This window comes from Cygnus olor, chromosome 1 (assembly GCF_009769625.2).
Source record: "Cygnus olor isolate bCygOlo1 chromosome 1, bCygOlo1.pri.v2, whole genome shotgun sequence".
Taxonomy (NCBI): domain Eukaryota; kingdom Metazoa; phylum Chordata; class Aves; order Anseriformes; family Anatidae; genus Cygnus; species Cygnus olor.
In genome coordinates this window covers 7,878,722-7,897,045 of record NC_049169.1, presented here as the reverse complement: position 1 = coordinate 7,897,045, position 18,324 = coordinate 7,878,722, and the positions used below count along the sequence as shown (strand labels likewise).

The following is an 18,324-nucleotide window of genomic DNA, read 5'->3' as shown; positions in this document are numbered from 1 at the left end:
TAATAAAAAATGCAGTTTTTTTTTCCAAAATGAAAAAGCTTGTGCCATTCTGAAACGTCAGTACAACTGGAATGTTCATTAAGTGCAACAGTAGCTCTTCAGAAAAAAGCAGAATGTCACATCTTATGGCAATAATTCTCCCCGACAAGAGGGACATTACATATACATTTACATGAAAATCATGTACTGATTGATCCTTGCACAACCCATTTCTTTCCTCTCAGGCTGATTGTCTTCACTTCAACGGCTCAGGTAGAGCTGAGAGCTGAGCTGAAAGCAGTCCAGTCCAGTAGTGTCGGTGCTGGGCACTCCCAGTGTCCATCATTTACCCACTTCATGGAAGTACAGGTTGGCACATATACATAGCATGGCGATAGAAAATAATATATAGTAAATCAGGTTCCTGAATTTAGGTTCCAGGTCTCCTTGTCGATACCAGTAGATCTAGAAGAAAGAATGAGTTTGTATTACTTAAAAATGCCAGGTATTTCTTCTTAGGAAACTTTCTATAGTAACTGAACTGGCAATTTCTAAAGTTGGATTTACTATTTATTTGAACAACCTATTTCTGGCTAGAGAAGACTAAGAACAGAGTCCAGCAAATTTTCTTAACAGTTAAGAAATATCATCTATGTCTTAACAGACTTGTGGAATACACCAACAAGAATTTGGCAAGGTGGCTCCCCCCAAAACATGGCTGTCAGTGAAATTGGGGTGCTGGGTTGGCTAAGACACAGGTGGTCAGCTTTCTTGAAGTGTGTTTTTTGATGCTCAAACCTGGCTACAGCCAGCTCTTTGAGGACAAATGCGACAAAAGCAGCATTTCACCCTTCGCCATCTGTCTTGCAGAGACAACCAGCCGTGGAGCCAGAGACAGGCACTGACCAGGCGTCGCAGAGCAGCTTCCCAGCTTACCCAGCAGCGAGGGACAGGGCCTCAGTGCGGGAACCTCCCCAGATGACAGCTGCAGAAGGAGCTCCGAGTAGGAGAAGCTACAGCAGAGGGAGGAGGCACTCTACTGTTACCTGCCTCTTCCTTTTTCCAGTGCTTGGGACCAACTCTCAGGATGCTGCAGCTGTTCAGAAGCCGCCCTCTGCTCTTGTACCGTTTGATTGCTTTCTCTCTCAGCCTCAAGCTGTTACCCAGATGAAAACCCGCCTGCTGTAGCTCCCTGGCACCGCGTCTCGTCCCCTGAACCTCAAAGGTCAGTGCCTTCTGCAGGCGCCTGCCTGGCCCCACCACTTCGAGCCTTTTGCTCCACCACCTCTGCAGTGCAGCCCGTGTCTGCGTTCCCCATCCCACTGCTCCGCTCTCCGGTCCTAGCTCGTCTCCGCAGGAGGCCACAGGTGACTGTCGCAGAGGTCACGAGCCCTGCATCACAGCTGTGCTGCTCAGCGGCAGTTGGCTTTAGTACGCTGCAGTCCGCAGTGCCAAAACGGCTCACCTTTATCATTGACGTGGTTAAGTATCTCTGCGTCCTTCCCCTCTTTCCCCTGCAGTGGCCTTGCAGGATACAAACCGTTAGGATTTGCCTACCAGATGAGTCACAGTGAGACTCCTCGACAAAAAGTGCAAGCTGGTCTCAAGGCCGTATAAATACAGCTGGCCATGTAGGGCCAAGTAGCGTGTGGTTCAAGGTAAACACAATGCATGTTGTTGTGGAGTATAAATTATTCCTGATGTTGCAATGACACTCCTGAAGTCTCACAAAGGTAACTGCCGCCAAAGTTTCACAATATTAATTACAGATTATGCCTGCGCTCTTCCTCAAGCAGCTGCTAATTAGCAGCAGTAAGCTTGTTGTGCAAACGCTAAAATAAACCTGACAATAAGCTGATTGTAAAAGGATAACTAGTCATTCAGCTACAAAAAAAAAATGAGGCCTAATGAAGTTTCTGACCCATGCAGAGAGCTTAAAATTTAAGGGGAAAGGTAACGTCTGTAAGTGCCTGCCCCTGCTCCGCTCCCTGCAGCTCCTCTTCCCTTTCTGGGAGGAGAAATTCAGCGCTGAGGAAACAGCCACCTGCAAACACATCAGGTTGTTGCGCAGGGGGACCTGGAGCTGGAGTTTATATGGGCTGGCAGGCTCCTCTAGGGGAGTAAAGAAGGCACCCCATAAGTCAGATTTTACTCATATTTCATCCAGTCGTGCACGGCAGGCAGGGTGGTACTTACAAGTATGCCAGCAGAAATGCAACACAGGGAGATGCAGAAAGCGAAAAATACGTTCACGGGTTTTGGAGGTAGTTGCGGGAAGACAAAAGCACTGATGAGGGTGACCTGTATGGGGGAAAACACACGTGAACGTTTTGCTCTCTCCATCCTCCAGGTCTGTGAAGATGAGAGGCCCTCCGTGACCGCTGGAGCACCACAGCTGCCTGCCGGTTTCTCCTCAGACCCTTGCCAATCTAGTGACCATCAGCTTCAGTGGGAGCTTCAGACCACAGAGCTGATCCTCCGTCCGTGGTGGTCTTTGGCTCGTCTGGAAAGCGTGGGGAAGGCAGAGCTCGAGAGCAAGTGACAAGCGACTTCTTTGGAAAAGCCTCTATCAGTCTATACATAAATAGAGGGATGTAAAGAGAAGCAAAGCAAATCTCCTGGGTTAAGCACTTTGTCCACCCTCGGTACGTTGGCACAGCACGGATATAAGCTCCCGTCCTCGTCGCTTGGGGTTGCTCAGTGTAATCAGCCCTATAATGTCACGCTGGCGCACGTTCAACAAGCTGTGTTGCGACCGAGCCGTAAGCATCTGATGGACACTTTCACTCGAAAACTCAAGGATGGGTTTTCTGGGAGCGCAGCCAGCCCTGGCCGAATGGAGGCAGCGCAGCCAGCCTCACGGTCTGCCAGGAAGGCCAACCTGCCCACCCATGCGGGGCTTTTTGTTGCACGCGCAACAGCCAGATCTTAAATCATGGCAGGAGATCAAACGGCTTGAGGGAAGGCACTCCCCTTCCCCTGCTGTCAGAATTTCAAAAGACAGGCCCCGAAGTTACCACCTGGACCCCAAACCACTTCAGTCGGTGAAGGTTTGCTGTCCACTGCTGGGAGGAACCGTGGTTTCCACCAGGAGCTCTGGTTTCCACCTCGTCGCCTACGGGCGGCACGAAACACGGGCTGGGACGCGGGGTACTTACTACGAGCAGCAAGGACGTCGAGCCGCCGACGACTAGATTGATGATTCTGTCCTGAGGAGAGAGGAGAATTACACACACGTGAGAAAAAAAACCATGCAATAACCTATCACACCTAGAGAACTGAATCACCGAGGGCCCCTGTTACCAAAAAAAAAAAAGCCTAGTTTAGCCTCGGTGCCTAAGGGGGACCAGCTTGATGCTGTCTTAGGTGGGAACCTGCGGGCTGCTGGCAAGGAGCAGCGTCTCCCCCTCCCCAGTGTCCCCACCGTCACCAGCAGACACGGCAGAGAGCTCCCAGCGGAGCAGGACATGGGAGGAAGGCAGGAGCAGTGTGTGGCGGAGGAAGCACTGGGTGAGAGCTGAGCTTAGCCTGGGAAACGGAGCCCTCCGAGGGGTTTGTTCCTCCACGTAAAACCAGACCATTTGTGCTCCTGCACCTTGGGAGCCGCCAAGAAAACCACCACAGAGTCCAAAAAAGGAGCTTTAAGAAATGAATCCGGACCAGGTTAGCAGAAGCAATAAACGGGATGAAATGCAGCATCACCACCTCCCTGCGAGCACCCAGTGACTCCTGCAGCTGGGCTCTTCCACCTGAGCTGGTCTGAGCGAGGTTCGTTGTGAGTTCTGTACCGAACTGAAGCCGGAGGGGTCCCTAACCCCAGCGGTAGCTCTTGTCTAGGAGAGGCCGATGGTTTCGCTCTGCTCTTGCTCTTGCCGAGCCCACAAAGCCGATTTTACAGAGGGGGGACGGAGTCTGCGCTTGGGCTCGGCTCCCTGCTGACAAAAGAGGCGGCAGGAGGTCGGCAGCTGGGTCGTTCTGCCACGGGGAGAGAGCTTTGCAAACGCGGAGGGAGGGGAGATGGAGCTGAGGAGGCTGCGGAGCAGCAACAAGTGGCCATCCCGTGTGACCAACCTAACGAGTGTAAAATCACTGCAGAGAGGCTACACAACCACACACCTGAGGACAGGAAATACCGTACAGGAACGGTATTAAATTTCGGGGTTAAATTTCTCTGAATTAACCCCAGACTTGGCAGGGGGGCAAACTGGGCAGCAGACAAGCCGCGTCCGGATGCCGGCGGCGGAGCAGCTTTGCAGCACTTTTGCAGGTCCCCGCGGGTCAGGCTTTCCCCACACTTAAACCCGGGGGCGCTGAATTTTTTCCAAACACGCCGCCGGCGGAGCGAGGTATTTCAGGATCGGGAGATTAGAGCCCCTGATCCCGCAATCCCAGGCTCGGCAAAGCAGCGAGAGGCTGCGTTCCCCGCTGACACTTCAGCTCCGGGCGGCTTAGCGCAGCGAAAAGGTTAAAAATACACGAGCAAGAGGCCGAGACGGTTAAGGGGATTGGGGATGACGGAGCCTTTCACCTCCGGGCCGTGTCCTGGAGCGTGGTCCTGCCCGGGAGGTGCTCGCACAGGGGCTGCGATGCGTGGTGCCCTACGAGCAGGACCACCCGCTGCCGCACAGCCAACCCAGGGAATTATTTTTCCAGGTTGAGCATCACCTTATTATTACAGGTGCCGCAGGGACCCCCTCGGCACGGCACCCACCGGGGTTCATCGCTGCGAGGAACAAGCTCCTGGCTGCGCGGACACGGCCCCAAAGAGACCTGAGGGCCTTGGGGAGGATGGGGGAACGGGCTTGGGTCCCCGGAGGTTGACACCTCACATTTTGTGCCTTACATCAGCAACTCCAGACGGCCGGAGGCAATCGCAGCGGGGCTCCAGCACATCGCAGCCACAGGGGACGCCTCAGTGTCAGGTCAAACAGCACGGGACTGCAGACAGTGTTACCCCACACCCTACAGGGGCCAAGCTCACGGCCCCACTGACCGCTCCAAGACTCGGAGACATCCTCACCAGCTCCTCGCTCCTGTTTTGTGCCTCTCCGAGAGCATCCACCCGGCTGTATTTAAACGTTCCCGTCACGGAGGAACCCGAGCAGCTCCTGCTTTTAGCTTCTTCCTCGAGAAATCCCGCAGCTGGGATGCTCGGTCCCTTCGCCGCTTTACCGCCGGTGCCTTCGTGTCGCCCTGCCTCCTACTACGGCTGCAGCCATGGTAACTGCAGCTGAATTTACGTCTCCGCGTCGGGATAACATCGGGGTAACACCGCCTCGCTGCGCTCCTCCTCCCAGGCTCCATCCCGACCCCACAGGCTGGCTTCAGCCCCAAACCACCGGCTTGGAGACCAGGAGAGCACAAGAAGGTGAGAAGAGGAGGCGGCTCAGGGAGAAAAGCGGGGCAGAGAGAAGGGTTTTGCCTCCCTTCTGAAGCTGCCTGGTTAATTTGGGCACTGTCAGGATGCCTAAAGGTCCCAAACCCCTTTCTGCACATCTCCGTGGTCCTTCCCACCCCACCGGCCAGCTGAGAAGCCCCCAGCCCCATCCCATGGCTAAGGCCACCCCGTGCCAAAAAGCAGATCGACGCCGCGCCACCTCCAACAGCACCGTGCCCGTGCACTTCTCCCTCCAGACCCACTCCCATTTTGAGGCAAAGTTCGCCGGTTTTGAGACAGAACATTCCCAGCTCCGGACCTCTCCGGCGTTTGTTCCTAAGCAACCCCCGGGAAATCCCGAAGGAACCATTCAGCGCCGCACAGGGAGCCTTTGTCCCTCTGCCACCGAGAGATCACTCGCTGCCTGTCCCCTACAACAGGCTTCCCCCAAAAACTACATAAATAAAAATCAGTGGGGCCCCGTTGGATGGGCGTGGGGTGCTGTGCAGGATGCTGGATGCACGTCCGAGCACATGAACTGATGTGCAATAGTTCTTATTTTCCGCTACCCGTTGCAAGCAGAGCTGCAACCGCAGAGAGAAGGGGAGCAAAGGGATCAAAGAAGGGGAGCCGCAGAAGTCCAGGATCAAAGGCTGGACCGGGGATGGAGATTTGGGGGTTTGGCAGAGGACCTGCGCAGCCAGTCCTGCTGCCAGGCTCCGGTGGCGCCACCGAGACCCCAGGACCTGCCTGGTTATGGCAGCTTCCCCAAACCCCATTTTTGGCTTCCCCGAGTCCCCCAGCTGTGAACCAGCCACCCCACACATCCCCTCACCCCCCTGTTCATCCCCTTGCAGATCTCAAGCCCCCAGCACAGGGGGTCCCATTTTGCAGCCCCCCCCCAGGAACAACCCCCTATCATTTCAGCCTGCATGCCCCCCAGACACACGCACATCGCTGGCTGTGCTCTCCTAGCAGGGCTCGAACCCGATCCAGGAACCACCTGCACCCCGGATTTTGGGGATTTAGGAGGGAGTCTGACCCCATAAACAACCCCCGTGCCCCAGCTCCCGGCCCCCACCCCAAAGCCGGGAGGCTTTGGGGGATTACAGGGGATTGACACCTGCGGGGCCGCCGCACGTCACCCACCGCAGTGCACCCCGGATCGACGGGGGGGAGCACCAAAGGGAGCCCCCCCAGCAAACACCCCAAAAAATCAGTAAAATGCACCTCAATGGGGTCACAGCCGTGGGGAGGGGGGGGGCCAAACCCCTTCCCCAAACCTTGGGGCTCCCCGCACCCGGAGCTGCTGCTCCCCATCGGGGCTGGGGGATCGGAGGGTGCTTGGGGGGCGTCATTTGGAAGTTTGGGGTTTTTTTGGAGGGGGGGAGTTGGGGAGCTCCTCTTTTATTTGGAGGAGGGGTCTGGCTTTGGGGGATTATTTTGGAGCTGTGGTTTTTGCTTTATTTCTTGCGGGGGGGGGGGAGATTGGGCAGGACATTTTTGTATTTTTGATTTCAGGGACTAATTAGGAGGGGGGCTGTGGGGTTTATTTATTTATTTATAATTCTGGTCATTCAAAGGGTGTTTTTTCTTTTAGGATTTTGGGATGTCTTAGGTTTGGGGGTTTTGTTTTTGGGTTGTTTTTCTTTTTTGGTTTTGCTTTTTTTTTTTTTTTTTTCCCCTTTGGGGGCAGCTTTGCTGTTGTCGCGGGAGGAAGGGGGGGGGGGGAGCGGGGGGTCGATTCCTTCTTATTCTGCGGATTTCCCTCGTTTGTTCCCCTGCCTTATTTCTCTCCCAGGTCTCGGGCAGCTTCTTTCCATCGGGTAGGGACCTGGGGGCGGGGGGCTCCTCTCACAGACAGAGCCGGGGGGGCACCGCTGGGGACCCCTCCCTCTGCCCTTCCCCCCCCCGGGGGGCTGCTGCCCACCTCGGGGGAGGGGGGGGGGGGGGCCCTCCTCCGTTTTCGGGGCGCCCCCCCCTCCCCCCCAGCAGACCCCCTTACCCTGGCCGAGGTCTCCCCGAAGAGCGGCCGGCTGTCCGGCCCGCCGGTGCCGTAGGTGCGGGCGGCGAAGCCCTCCATGGTGCGGGGGGGGCCGCGGCCTCATGCTGCGCCCCGCTCCGCTCCGCACCGCGCCGCCACCGCCGCCGGCGGGCCCGCAGCTCCCGGCACGGCTCGGCACGGGGCGGCGCGGGGCGGAACGGCCCCTCTGCGGGGGGGGGGGCTGCGCCGCCCGGCCCCGCCCGGCCGCTGCGCGCACACCTTGGGGGGGGGGGGGGAGAGGACACAAGGGGGGAGGGAGGGGAGCTCGTGCCGCTGCTTCGGGGTGGTTTGGCTTGGTTGTGTTTTATTTATTTTATTTTATTTTATTTTTTATTTTATTGTATTTTATTTATTTTATTGTATTTTATTTATTTTATTGTATTTTATTTTATTTTATTCCATTTTATTTTATTCTATTCCATTCTATTCCATTCTACTCCATTTTATTCCATTTTATTCCATTTTCTTTTATTCCATTTTCTTTTATTATGTTATTCCATTTTATTTCATTCCATTTTATTCCATCTTATTTTATTTCGTTTCATTATTTCTTTATTTATTTTATTGTATTCCAATATTCCGTAATGCGAAATTCCATTTTATTTCATTTTATTTTATTTCATTGTATTTCATTCTATTGTTTTTCATTTCATTATTTCATTTCATTTCATTATTCCATTTCATTTTATTTCATTTTATTTCATTTTATATTATATTATTTTATTTTATTTTATATTACATAATTTTATTTTATTTTATTTTTATTTTATTCTATTCTATTCTATTTTATTCCTTTTTATTTTATTTTATTTCATTTAATTTCATTTCGTTTATTTATTTATTTACTTCATTTCATTTCATTCTACTTCATTTCATTTCATTATTTCATTTTATTTCATTATTTCTTTTCATTTCATTATTTCATTTTATTTCATTATTTCTTTTCATTATTTCATTTTATGAAAATGTCGCGCACTGGGACAGGCTCCCCAGGGGCGCGGTCACGGCACCAAGCCTGTCAGAGTTCCAGAAGCGTTTGGACTGCGCTCTGTCATGTGGTCTGAATTTTGGGGCAGACCTGTGTGGGGCCAGGAGTTGGACTCGATGATCCTTATGGGTCCCTTCCAACTCGGGATATTCTGTGATTCTATGATTTTACTCCGTTTCATTTCACCTGCAGCACCTGTCGTATGAGGACAGGCTGAGAGAGCTGGGCCTGGTTAGCCTGGAAAAGAGAAGGCTGAGGGGAAATATCACCGTGTATAAATATCTGAGGGGAGGGTGTCGAGAGAATGGAGCCGGTCCCTTCTCAGTTGTGCCCAGTGACAGGACGAGAGGCAACGGGCACAAACTGAAGCACAGGAGGTTCTGGCTCAATATGAGGGGGCACTTCTCTACTGTGAGGGTGACGGAGCACTGGGACAGGTTGCCCAGAGAGGTTGTGGAGTCTCCTTCTCTGGAAATATTCAAAACCCACCTGGCTGCCATCCTGCGCAATGTGCTCTAGGTGATCCTGCTCAGCCGGGGGGGTTGGACTGGGTGATCTTCAGAGGTCCCTTCCAACCTCAGCCATTCTGGGATTCTGTGGTTTTATCCTATTTCATTTTTCTTTTTTCTTTTCTTTTCTTTTCTTTTCTTTTCTTTTCTTTTCTTTTCTTTTCTTTTCTGTTCTGTTCTGTTCTGTTCTGTTCTGTTCTACTCTACTCTACTCTACTCTACTCTACTCTACTCTACTCTACTCTATTCTATTCTACTCTATTCTACTTTATTCCATTTAATTTTTTTTCCTGAAAGTTTCTGGCTTGTGATGCGGAGGGAAACTTGCACAGCTCAGCGGCAGGAGGCAGGTGAAGGTCACCAAGCTGACTCTTGAAGAAAGTCGCGTTATTTTAGCGAATCTCATTATTGAAGCTGATACCATGATTTCAAGAGATTCATTTTTTATTATTGCTGTTGTGGTGGTTTTTTTTAGACATCTGATGCTGGCAGAGCTCAAAAATGAGCTTGCAGGGTCTCTCTATTCGCCCGTGTTAAGCACATGAAGTAGATGAATGCAGTGATTACTCCTGGAGCTGAGATTTGTGACAAGGGAATATTTTTGCTCTATCCCTTAGCCAAGGTTTTTGCCCGTGCTTGCCAAGTGACACCCGGTGCACACATTCCCGGCCTCCACTTGGCTGCTAGCTGGCAGCTGCCTTTTCACAGCTGAAGATGGGTTTGTGTGCACGAAAGCCCGATTATTTTTATTACTTATTTTTTTGTAACTACATCAGTTGGTCTCACAAAACAAGTCTCCTCTTGGATGTCCCTAGACCATCATGGCCGCATTTCTCCAAATGCATTTTAGGACAAGAATAAAGCAATTAAGATGCAGGAGATGTTCAGGCTCCCAGGACAGATTTAACTTTTTCATTGAAATTGGCTCTTTTGTTTCCTCCCGACCTTGTTTCCCCACTACTACCTGCTGTCATCTCCAAGACCTCCCAGGGGCTTTGAAAGACAAACCCCACTAAATGAAAGACCTGAAAGAAACGACAAAGCCACAAATGCTGTGTTATCATTTGGTTGGGGGCCCTGTTGCTGCTCACCCCTCCATCCAAGGTCTCCCTTTAACCACTGGCCGCTGCTCAGAGAAGCTCTCGAGCAAGCGAGCCATGAAAGCAGCCACTTTTCTTGCGAAACATTTCAGCCACAGAGGTGAAAGTGGTGCCGGTGCTGCTTGGCCCCGGGGCTCGTGCTGTGTACACAGGGGCCCGGCGCCACTTGATCTCCACTCAGCCTCTCGTGGTCAACGCGCTTGAAGACCAAAGCACCGCAACTTCAAAGCTGAATGATACTGAATTCAAGCAAGGACAGAAAATTACCAAGCTTCCTCCTTCACTTTGTCTTGGGCTTGACTTTTCCCTGAGCTGAAGTGTTGGATGGAAAGTCAGAAACACCTCCCGTAACCCTCCGGCGTTTGCTCCCACGCTCGTTGTTTGGTGACAGAGGGTCTTCAGGGCTTATGGAGAGACTCTTCATGTCACCTTGATCTGCTCAGAAGAAAAATCCCACGGGGTGAGAGGTGTTTCCTACTGACATGCAAGTGCTCTTGACCTACGGAAATGTCGCAGTTGGGTTTTCACTGATTTTTCAGCACTTGCATGTATTCCCAAGCACCCTCTGGGCTCTGCCCAGATAAATACCGAGGTTTGTGTCGGGTCTGGCTGGAGGAGAGGGACCATGGAAGTCCCCTGCATCACATACTGCATTTATGCTTGGAGTTACAGCTCAAAATGGACACAACCATCTTCAACAGCTATTGACTAATCACCAATAATTAAGAACAGATGCAAAATACAGCCATAACCTGATGAAAACACAAACTATTACTTGTCCATGTAAAGCATTAATAAATCAGATGAAGACACCAACCAATGGCACTCAAACACACCCTACAATAGCTGGTTCCCGTAAGACCAGTAAAACCATTTACCTAGTGTTCACCATTGGCTTCACTTACATAGCTCAGTACCACACCTCAAATATTGTGTTCAGTTTTGGGCCCCTCACCCAAACTGATTTATGTCCCTCTACGACATAAATCGACACAAAACTCCCTTTCTATTGTTTCCTTCCTTACCCATCATCAGTGCCTCCAGCATGTGAAGCTCTAAGATTTTGGTAAGAAGGCGATCTCTTAGACTGATCAGGAGTAAGAAGACTGGACTTCATCTATAGATCTCTAGAACAATATTTTCTCTTATCAAATGCCAGTAGATAACATCCACTAGGTTGACCTCCACAATGCTGTAGTCTGTGGTCTGCAGAGATGGATCACAGTCCTGGTGAGCCAGTGCTATGGTGCCTACAGGAGCAGCACCAAAGTCACAGGGGCGGTTTGTGATAGCTGGTGCTCCTGTGAGCTGTCACATAACCCTGGGACAAGCCAAACACACCCTGAAGGGCAAAAAGTGCTCAGGTGTCCATGCTGCTGTCAGAAGAGGAGAGTTACTCAGCCCATGGTTTGCTGGAATATCTCATTTTTTTGAATGCTACATGTCTTCTTAACCAGTCTGCATCTCCCGCCTGGACCTTGGGTATCAAATGGAGGTGACACGTTCCGTTAGGAGGCAGCAACCCTCATCTGATGAGTGCAAATCGGACTGAGCCATTAATGCATCGGATCCAAGAGCACACAGCAGATTTAGCAGCTGACTCAGCCGAGCATCTGGTTTCATGGCACAAATGGCTCGATAGATTGTGTTTCTGTCTCTGGGTGACACTTGTTTGGCAAATGCTGCATCTTGTTGAGCTGGGTCCTCCTCAATAGGACACGTTTGGATCATTAGGTGACAAATGTCCCGTGGGAGCCGGTCTGCTTTTCCATGAGATCCTAGTCCGTGGCAGCAGTTATCTCAGCGAGACCTCTGGTTCGTGCACGTGGTCCTGTTCACGAGTTTCCTTCTCTCTGTCAGGGCACGATGCAGCTGAATTCCTCCGGAGGCTGGAGATGAATGACTCTTTGTAGCAAGAGTCCGCAGGGAAGGGAAAAACACAAGCTAAGATTCAAAAGTTTCTTTGAGAGATTGTTTATTGAGGGCTGTACAGGAATAACAGCAGTGAGAGCAGCGCGGGCGTATCAAGACTCATCATTCATTTAGGGACTAACAGGGATTTCTACCCCAAGCTGAGATTTGTCTGTCATAAGTGGAAAAGGAGGAAAAAGGTTTCTGTGTCAGTCATATGATATTCATGAGCTGACGTGGTATAACAGAGGCAGAGGCTGCTGAGATCCTAGGTGAGGAATTTCCACAGGAAAAAGGAGTGATTTATGCCACCGAATAAGCTACCAGTGAGTTTCCATCTGGAGTCTTGGCATCATTTTTGTCACTCAAACTCAGGACAGACTACTCCGTTCTGCAACAGGTCAGAGAGGAGCTCAGTGGTAGGATGCGTGATAAGGCAGGGTCTGTCCTACATGGAAGGAAGAAAAAGCTCAGCTTGGTTAGCCTGGCAAAAGAGAGGCCAGGAAGGGATACTGTGTTTTTTATTACACAGCGCAGGAAGGAATAAATGCTAGGGAATGAGATAAAATGTTTAAGCTAATGGTTTATGCTGGCACAGAAACAAATGGCTATGAGTGATGTACCTGTAGTATCACGTTCAGACTGGGAGATTTCAGTCAATCGAAGGAGGGAAGCTTAGGACAGCCTCTTAGGTGGAACTGCGGGAGCAGAAAACCAGATTGCTTTAAGGATGGAGTTTGATTTATGAGAAGTAATATGAGGTGTGAGAAGGGAATTGGCCTGGAAACCAGACGTCCTTTTCAACCTGAAGTCCTCTTTCTACAAGTGCAAGCTCAGCAAAAAGATCAATTTGGCAGCAAGCCCTATTCCACCCGCTGCACTTTAATGCATTTGGTGTGGTCCCACTCCTGCAGCCAGAGCTCCAGCAGCAAACCCTGCCGACATCACGAGGCTGATACACAACTCTTGAATCCAAGACCAGGATCAGGCTTTGGTACGGCTTTGGTTTTCTCTCACATATCCACCGAGCTCATATTTCAATGTTCAATGTCAAACTTATGAAATCTTCCTTGGAAAATAGGACCATGCCTCCAGTCCTGGCACGTGTGGTTGAAGACCTCTCTACCTTACCATTTATGTTAGCACTCAAAATACATGTCTCATCCTCAGTGCAAATGCCATAAATGTCCCTAATGGATATTCCATACCTTACATTGTGGGGCAGCAATGCAGCATGGGCGTGCAGGGTGGCTGCACAGTGTTTCCACTGATGCTCACAGATACAACAGGTCATACAACAGAGCTGTGGTTAAAGCTTTCCACCACATTTCAAAGCTTAGGAGATCCTCTGTGTCCTCTTTGCTACGTGACAGAAATGAACAACTGATAAAAAGATCTGCCCCATTTGCTTAGTGATTTTTTTGAAACTGAATCAGGCTCTGTTGTCTGAAAATAAAAAACAAGCTGCTACCATCAAGTTCAAAACAAGAACATTTACAGAATCCCAGAATGGTTTGGGTTGGAAGGGACCTGAAAGCCCACCCAGTGCCACCCCCTGCCATGGGCAGGGACACCTCCCACCAGCCCAGGCTGCCCAAAGCCCCATCCAGCCTGGCCTTGGGCACTGCCAGGGATGGGGCAGCCACAGCTCCTCTGGGCAGCCTCGGACAGGGCCTCACCACTCTAGGAGGGAAGAATTTCCTCTTTATAGCTAATCTAAACCTACCCTCTTTTAGTTTAAAGCCATCCCCCCTTGTCCTATCACCACACCCCCTGACACAGAGTCCCTCCCCAGCTTTCCTGCAGCCCCTTCGGGCCCTGGCAGGCCGCTGTGAGGTCTCCCCGGAGCCTTCTCTTCTCCAGGCTGAACACCCCCAGCTCCCTCAGCCTGGCTCCACAGCAGAGGGGCTCCAGCCTCTGATCATCCTCGTGGCCTCCTCTGGACTCGCTCTGATACATCCCTGTCCTTGTGCTGGGCCCAGAGCTGAACGCAGGCTCCAGGTGCGGTCTGAGGAGAGCAGAGCAGAGGGGGACAATCCCCTCCCTGCCCTGCTGCCCATGCTGCTTTCATAGAATCACAGAATCATTAGGGTTGGAAAAGCCCTCCAAGATCACCTGGTCCAACCATCCCCCTACCACCAATGTCACCCACTAAACCATGTCCCTAAGCACCACGTCCAACCTTTCCTTGAACACCCCCAGGGACGGTGACTCCACCACCTCCCTGGGCAACCCGTCCCAGCGCCTGACTGCTCTTTCTGAGAAGAAATGTCTCCTCTTTTCCAACCTAAACCTCCCCTGGTGCAACTTGAGGCCATTCCCTTGTCCTATCACTAGTTACCTGTGAGAAGAGGCCGACCCCCAGGACGCAGCCCAGGACACAGTTGGCTTTCTGGGCTGCAGGCACACATTGCCAGCTCATGTTGAGCTTCCCATTAACCAGCACCCCTAGGTCCTTCTCCTCAGGGCTGCTCTCCAACCATTCTCCACCCAGCCTGTGTTTGTGCTTGGGATTGCCCCAACCCAGGTGCAGGACCTTGCACTTGGCCTTGTTGAACCTCACGGGGCTCGCACAGGCCCACCTCTCAGGCCTGCACAGGTCCCTCTGGATGCCATCCCTTCCCTCCTGCATGTGGACTACACCACACAGCTCGTTGTTGTTGGCAAACTTGCTGAGGGTGCACCTGATCCCAGTGCCCACATCACTGACAGAGACATTAAACAGTGCTGGTCCCAATACTGACCCCTGAGGAACACCACTTGTCACTGTAGAGGGCCACCAAATTTGTCAGGCATGATTTAACTGCCACAGTTTTGATGCCCTGTTAGACTGAGTCGCTTCTTTCTACAATATCATTCTTCAGTGAAAAGCAGGTAAGCTTTTCTGGTCAGAAATAAAAGCCTAACTGTTATTTTGTTGTTGTTGTTGCTGCTGTTTTTAATGGCTAAAATAATATATAAAGAAGTCTCAGATGGTTTAATATGGCAATGGTTTGTTCTGATCAGGCTAGATACAGTTTCCCTTCCCTTGCTCATGTTTAGTATGCTTTACATTTATCACAACCGGCTGTGTTTAAGTGTCAGAGCTGTTCCAAGGCTATACACTAAGCTGAAGCTCTCCTTTCTCAAAAAATAGTCCTGGCATTGCTTCCAAGAAACAGATTTGGCACATAAATTGCAGAGAGCTTTGGAGTCTTTTCAGAACATCAGCTCCACCGATTCATAAAGAAAAACAAATTCTCTCCTCTAATATTTTATTTATTCTAAAGGCCATCATGTGGTTTTCCCTGTTCTCTGGGTGAAGATTTAATTTGGCACACGTATGAAAATTTCAACATATCCCAAAGCTAACTATATATCCTTGCCGTTGATGCTGCTGCCCCTGTAACTCCTCAGCTGGATGCCAGCCGGCTGCGCCGTCCTTAGCTCTGCAGGTCCTTCCAAGTGGTCTGGTGCCCTGGGTTTTGTGATGCGTCACTTTGTTCCGTAGCTCTTTGTTTGTGCTGGCTCTCTGCTGCGATTTATCTCAGTCCTGGCTCCAGCAGCAGCAGCCACTGCTCTGCCATCTCCTTCCCCGTAGCGATTTCAGCTTCTCAACATCACAGTTAGTGATTACAGGCTGGTAATTGGGTTTTGCACCATTAAATCAGCCCCCAGCACGATGGCCTTTGGGCTGTTCTATTTGACATGGTCTTTTTTTTTTGAATGGATGTGGTTTTCTTTGGAGCTTTCTAGCAAAGCTTCCACAAACCAAAATTCCTGGAGGACCCCAGAGCTATTTTTGCCTTTGATTTCAAGTCCAAAGGAAAACTGATTATCAAACCTGCTTTGTTAAAATGGACTTTAAACTCATCTTTGTCCTAACAAATAATCAAACAGCCACCCCAAGGAAATGCTGTGGAAAAAGAAAGAAGTGGACAAACCATCTTGACACTGGGATCTCCCAAAAGAGGTGTGTTCATCTCCATCCATGGAGAGTTTCACTCAACCCTGGCAGACCATCAGTGGGAAAAACAGCTGGAGGACTTGTGGCATTGCTGGTGTCACCTGCATAGAAAAGGACGTGAGTTGTTCCATCAAGTCCTGCAATTCTGGGGTTGTACATTTGCCTTTGCATGTGCCACAGGGATGTGCCCTGCTGAGAAGACATAGGATTTCTGAAGTTTGCTTGTAGGAAGAAAACAGGAACCAAACCCTTTATGTACTGCAGTTCCCACAGTCAAGTTTACTTAGTAGCTGCCTGTAAGGACCAAAGAATCTCTAAACTGACATCAAGCAGAGTTACAGACATCTTCAAATGGAAACAACAAACCCCAAATTCAGCAAAACTATTTCTGCATACTCTATCTGTAATCTAGAAATCTAGCTAAAGCTCCTTGCTCGCTTCTCTTGGCTTATAGCAAATTTATTTGAGTCTCTCCCTTACTGTTATTGGAGACTTTCCTTTAAGAAATTATGCATTATTTTAGGGTGAGTGGAAAAATCCACCGGCAGTCAGACCCAAAGGGGAATACAGCATCACCAAAATGGTACGCATCAGCACTCGGCGCTAGGGCTGATGTGAGGAGCCCAAGACAACCAGCTCCTCCCAGCACATGGACATTGTGGGCACTGGCTGGGACATGGAGAGGACATTAGCCCACCAGCAGGAGAAAAAAAATAAATAAAAATCACAGGTTTTATCATATGCAATAAAGGAAGGGTCTGGGGGAGCTGCAGGGCAGTCAGCAGAGGGAGATGTGGGCTCACACATGCAGCACGCAGCCCCAGCCCGTGGCATCCCTCAGAACTGGAGCAATGCAGCAGGTTTTAAGTGTTTCACCAGAAAGCAATTCATTTTACTTTTTGCACATCGATGTTTTAATCTTTGAGAGATTGAACAAATAAAAGAGTTGAGACATTCAGAGTCAGGGATGTGCTGCCTGAATTATTCATTATAATCAAATTTCTCCTTTATGTTTTCCAGCAGTTTGAGTTTCACCAGGACTGTGGATTCTCCCTCTCTCACATTATTTTATTGAATGTGTCACAGAAGCTTTCCAATCTACTCCTTCATGCTCAAAAATCTCAACTGAAAGAGGCACGGCATTTAATAGATTTAGAGAAATCTTTTTTTTTTTTTTTTGAGAAAAAGAAAAAAAACTTCAAACAGAGAAATGCTTCATATTATATATATATATAATATTTCTTTATATGAATATAAAGAAAATGTGAAGAAAATGCCTCCAACACAGATGGATCTTCCTGCTTTGCTCTGATACAGAAAAGCAGGAATTAAAAGAATTTGCTGGTGGGTTTTGTTGTTGTTGTTCTTTGTTTGTTTACTATCTGATAGGTGCAAATAATAAAATAGATTGATAAATGTAAATGGTAAAGATAAAAAGATAGATGCAAGTGGTAAAATTGTAAATAAAAGAGAAGCTCTTCCTAAACTAATGTTCTGAATGACATTTTAATATCTTATTATCTATAGCATAATTAAGCTTTTACATTTCATCTGCTTCAATTGCCTTGTGTTGTCAACAATCTGCTCGCAACACTCATTTTATCAGTCAATATCTGTTCTAAACACCTCTTCTGAACTCATCCTTCAGGTGTATAAATCTAGTTACTCTGTTGAAATAGCGCTCCGGCCTGACGAAATTTTAATCTGGTGACCTTTTATATAAATCTCTGTAGTTGCAAGCGTTATGATCTTTCACACTGAGCGTGCACAGCACCAGCCCGTCTCTCGATGCACATCCTAGCACCTATGTCCTGGTGCCTGCAGCCCACCAGGTGGCTCTCCCCACCTGTGTCCCAGCACTGGGGGGGTTCCCCCCGAATCCATATGTTTGGGACAAGCAGGCCCTCAGGGCAGCTGACTAGAGGGAATGGCCTCAAGTTGTGCCAGGGGAGGTTCAGGTTGGAGATGAGGAGACATTTCTTCTCAGAAAGAGCAGTCAGGCGCTGGGACGGGTTGCCCAGGGAGGTGGTGGAGTCACCGTCCCTGGGGGTGTTCAAGGAGAGGTTGGACGTGGTGCTTGGGGACATGCTTTAGTGGTGACATTGGCGGTAGGGGGATGGTTGGACCAGATGCTCTTGAAGGTCTTTTCCAACCTTAATGATGCTGTGATTCTATTCTGTGATTCTATGAGGTCTCGCAGGCACCCTGAGCAGCACTGAAGAGCCAGGCTCGCATCAAGCCCGCCTGCTTTTCACTCCGTCCCCCTGCCAAGCCCGGCAGCTGCCAGCAGCGCAGCGCCCAGGCAGGACACCTTCCTCTGGCTGAGGCGTTGGGGCGCTCCTGCCAAGGGCAAACATCTGCGGCGAGGAGCTGGGCCCACGTCCTGCTCCCCAGCCAGGGATTGCTGAGCGCCTGCCAGCGAGGGAGGAGGTTTCTGTGGTACAAAGTCTCTCCAAGGCACTGCCTGGTT

The 18,324-nt window shown here is 50.0% G+C and overlaps 1 protein-coding gene across 1 annotated transcript; it reads right to left on the bottom strand.

The window, feature by feature from the left end:
- Positions 1-37: 37 nt before the first annotated feature.
- Positions 38-7,540, bottom strand: TMEM243 (transmembrane protein 243). Its single transcript, XM_040548025.1, has 4 exons — positions 7,362-7,540; positions 3,138-3,188; positions 2,176-2,280; positions 38-444 (listed from the first exon to the last, which is right to left on the bottom strand). Exons 1-4 carry the CDS (start codon positions 7,437-7,439, stop codon positions 322-324), a joined length of 357 nt encoding a protein of 118 aa, XP_040403959.1. The 5' UTR covers positions 7,440-7,540; the 3' UTR covers positions 38-321.
- Positions 7,541-18,324: the final 10,784 nt, after the last annotated feature.

Bases quoted from the DNA above. Each gene is read 5' to 3' on its own strand.
- TMEM243 (XM_040548025.1), bottom strand. From the start codon at position 7,439: ATGGAGGGCTTCGCCGCCCGCACCTACGGCACCGGCGGGCCGGACAGC. The intron at 3,189-7,361 runs GTAAGGGGGTCT...CTCTCTCCTCAG, and splicing joins TCGGGGAGACCTCGGCCAGG to GACAGAATCATCAATCTAGT. The intron at 2,281-3,137 runs GTAAGTACCCCG...TCCCCCATACAG, and splicing joins CGACGTCCTTGCTGCTCGTA to GTCACCCTCATCAGTGCTTT.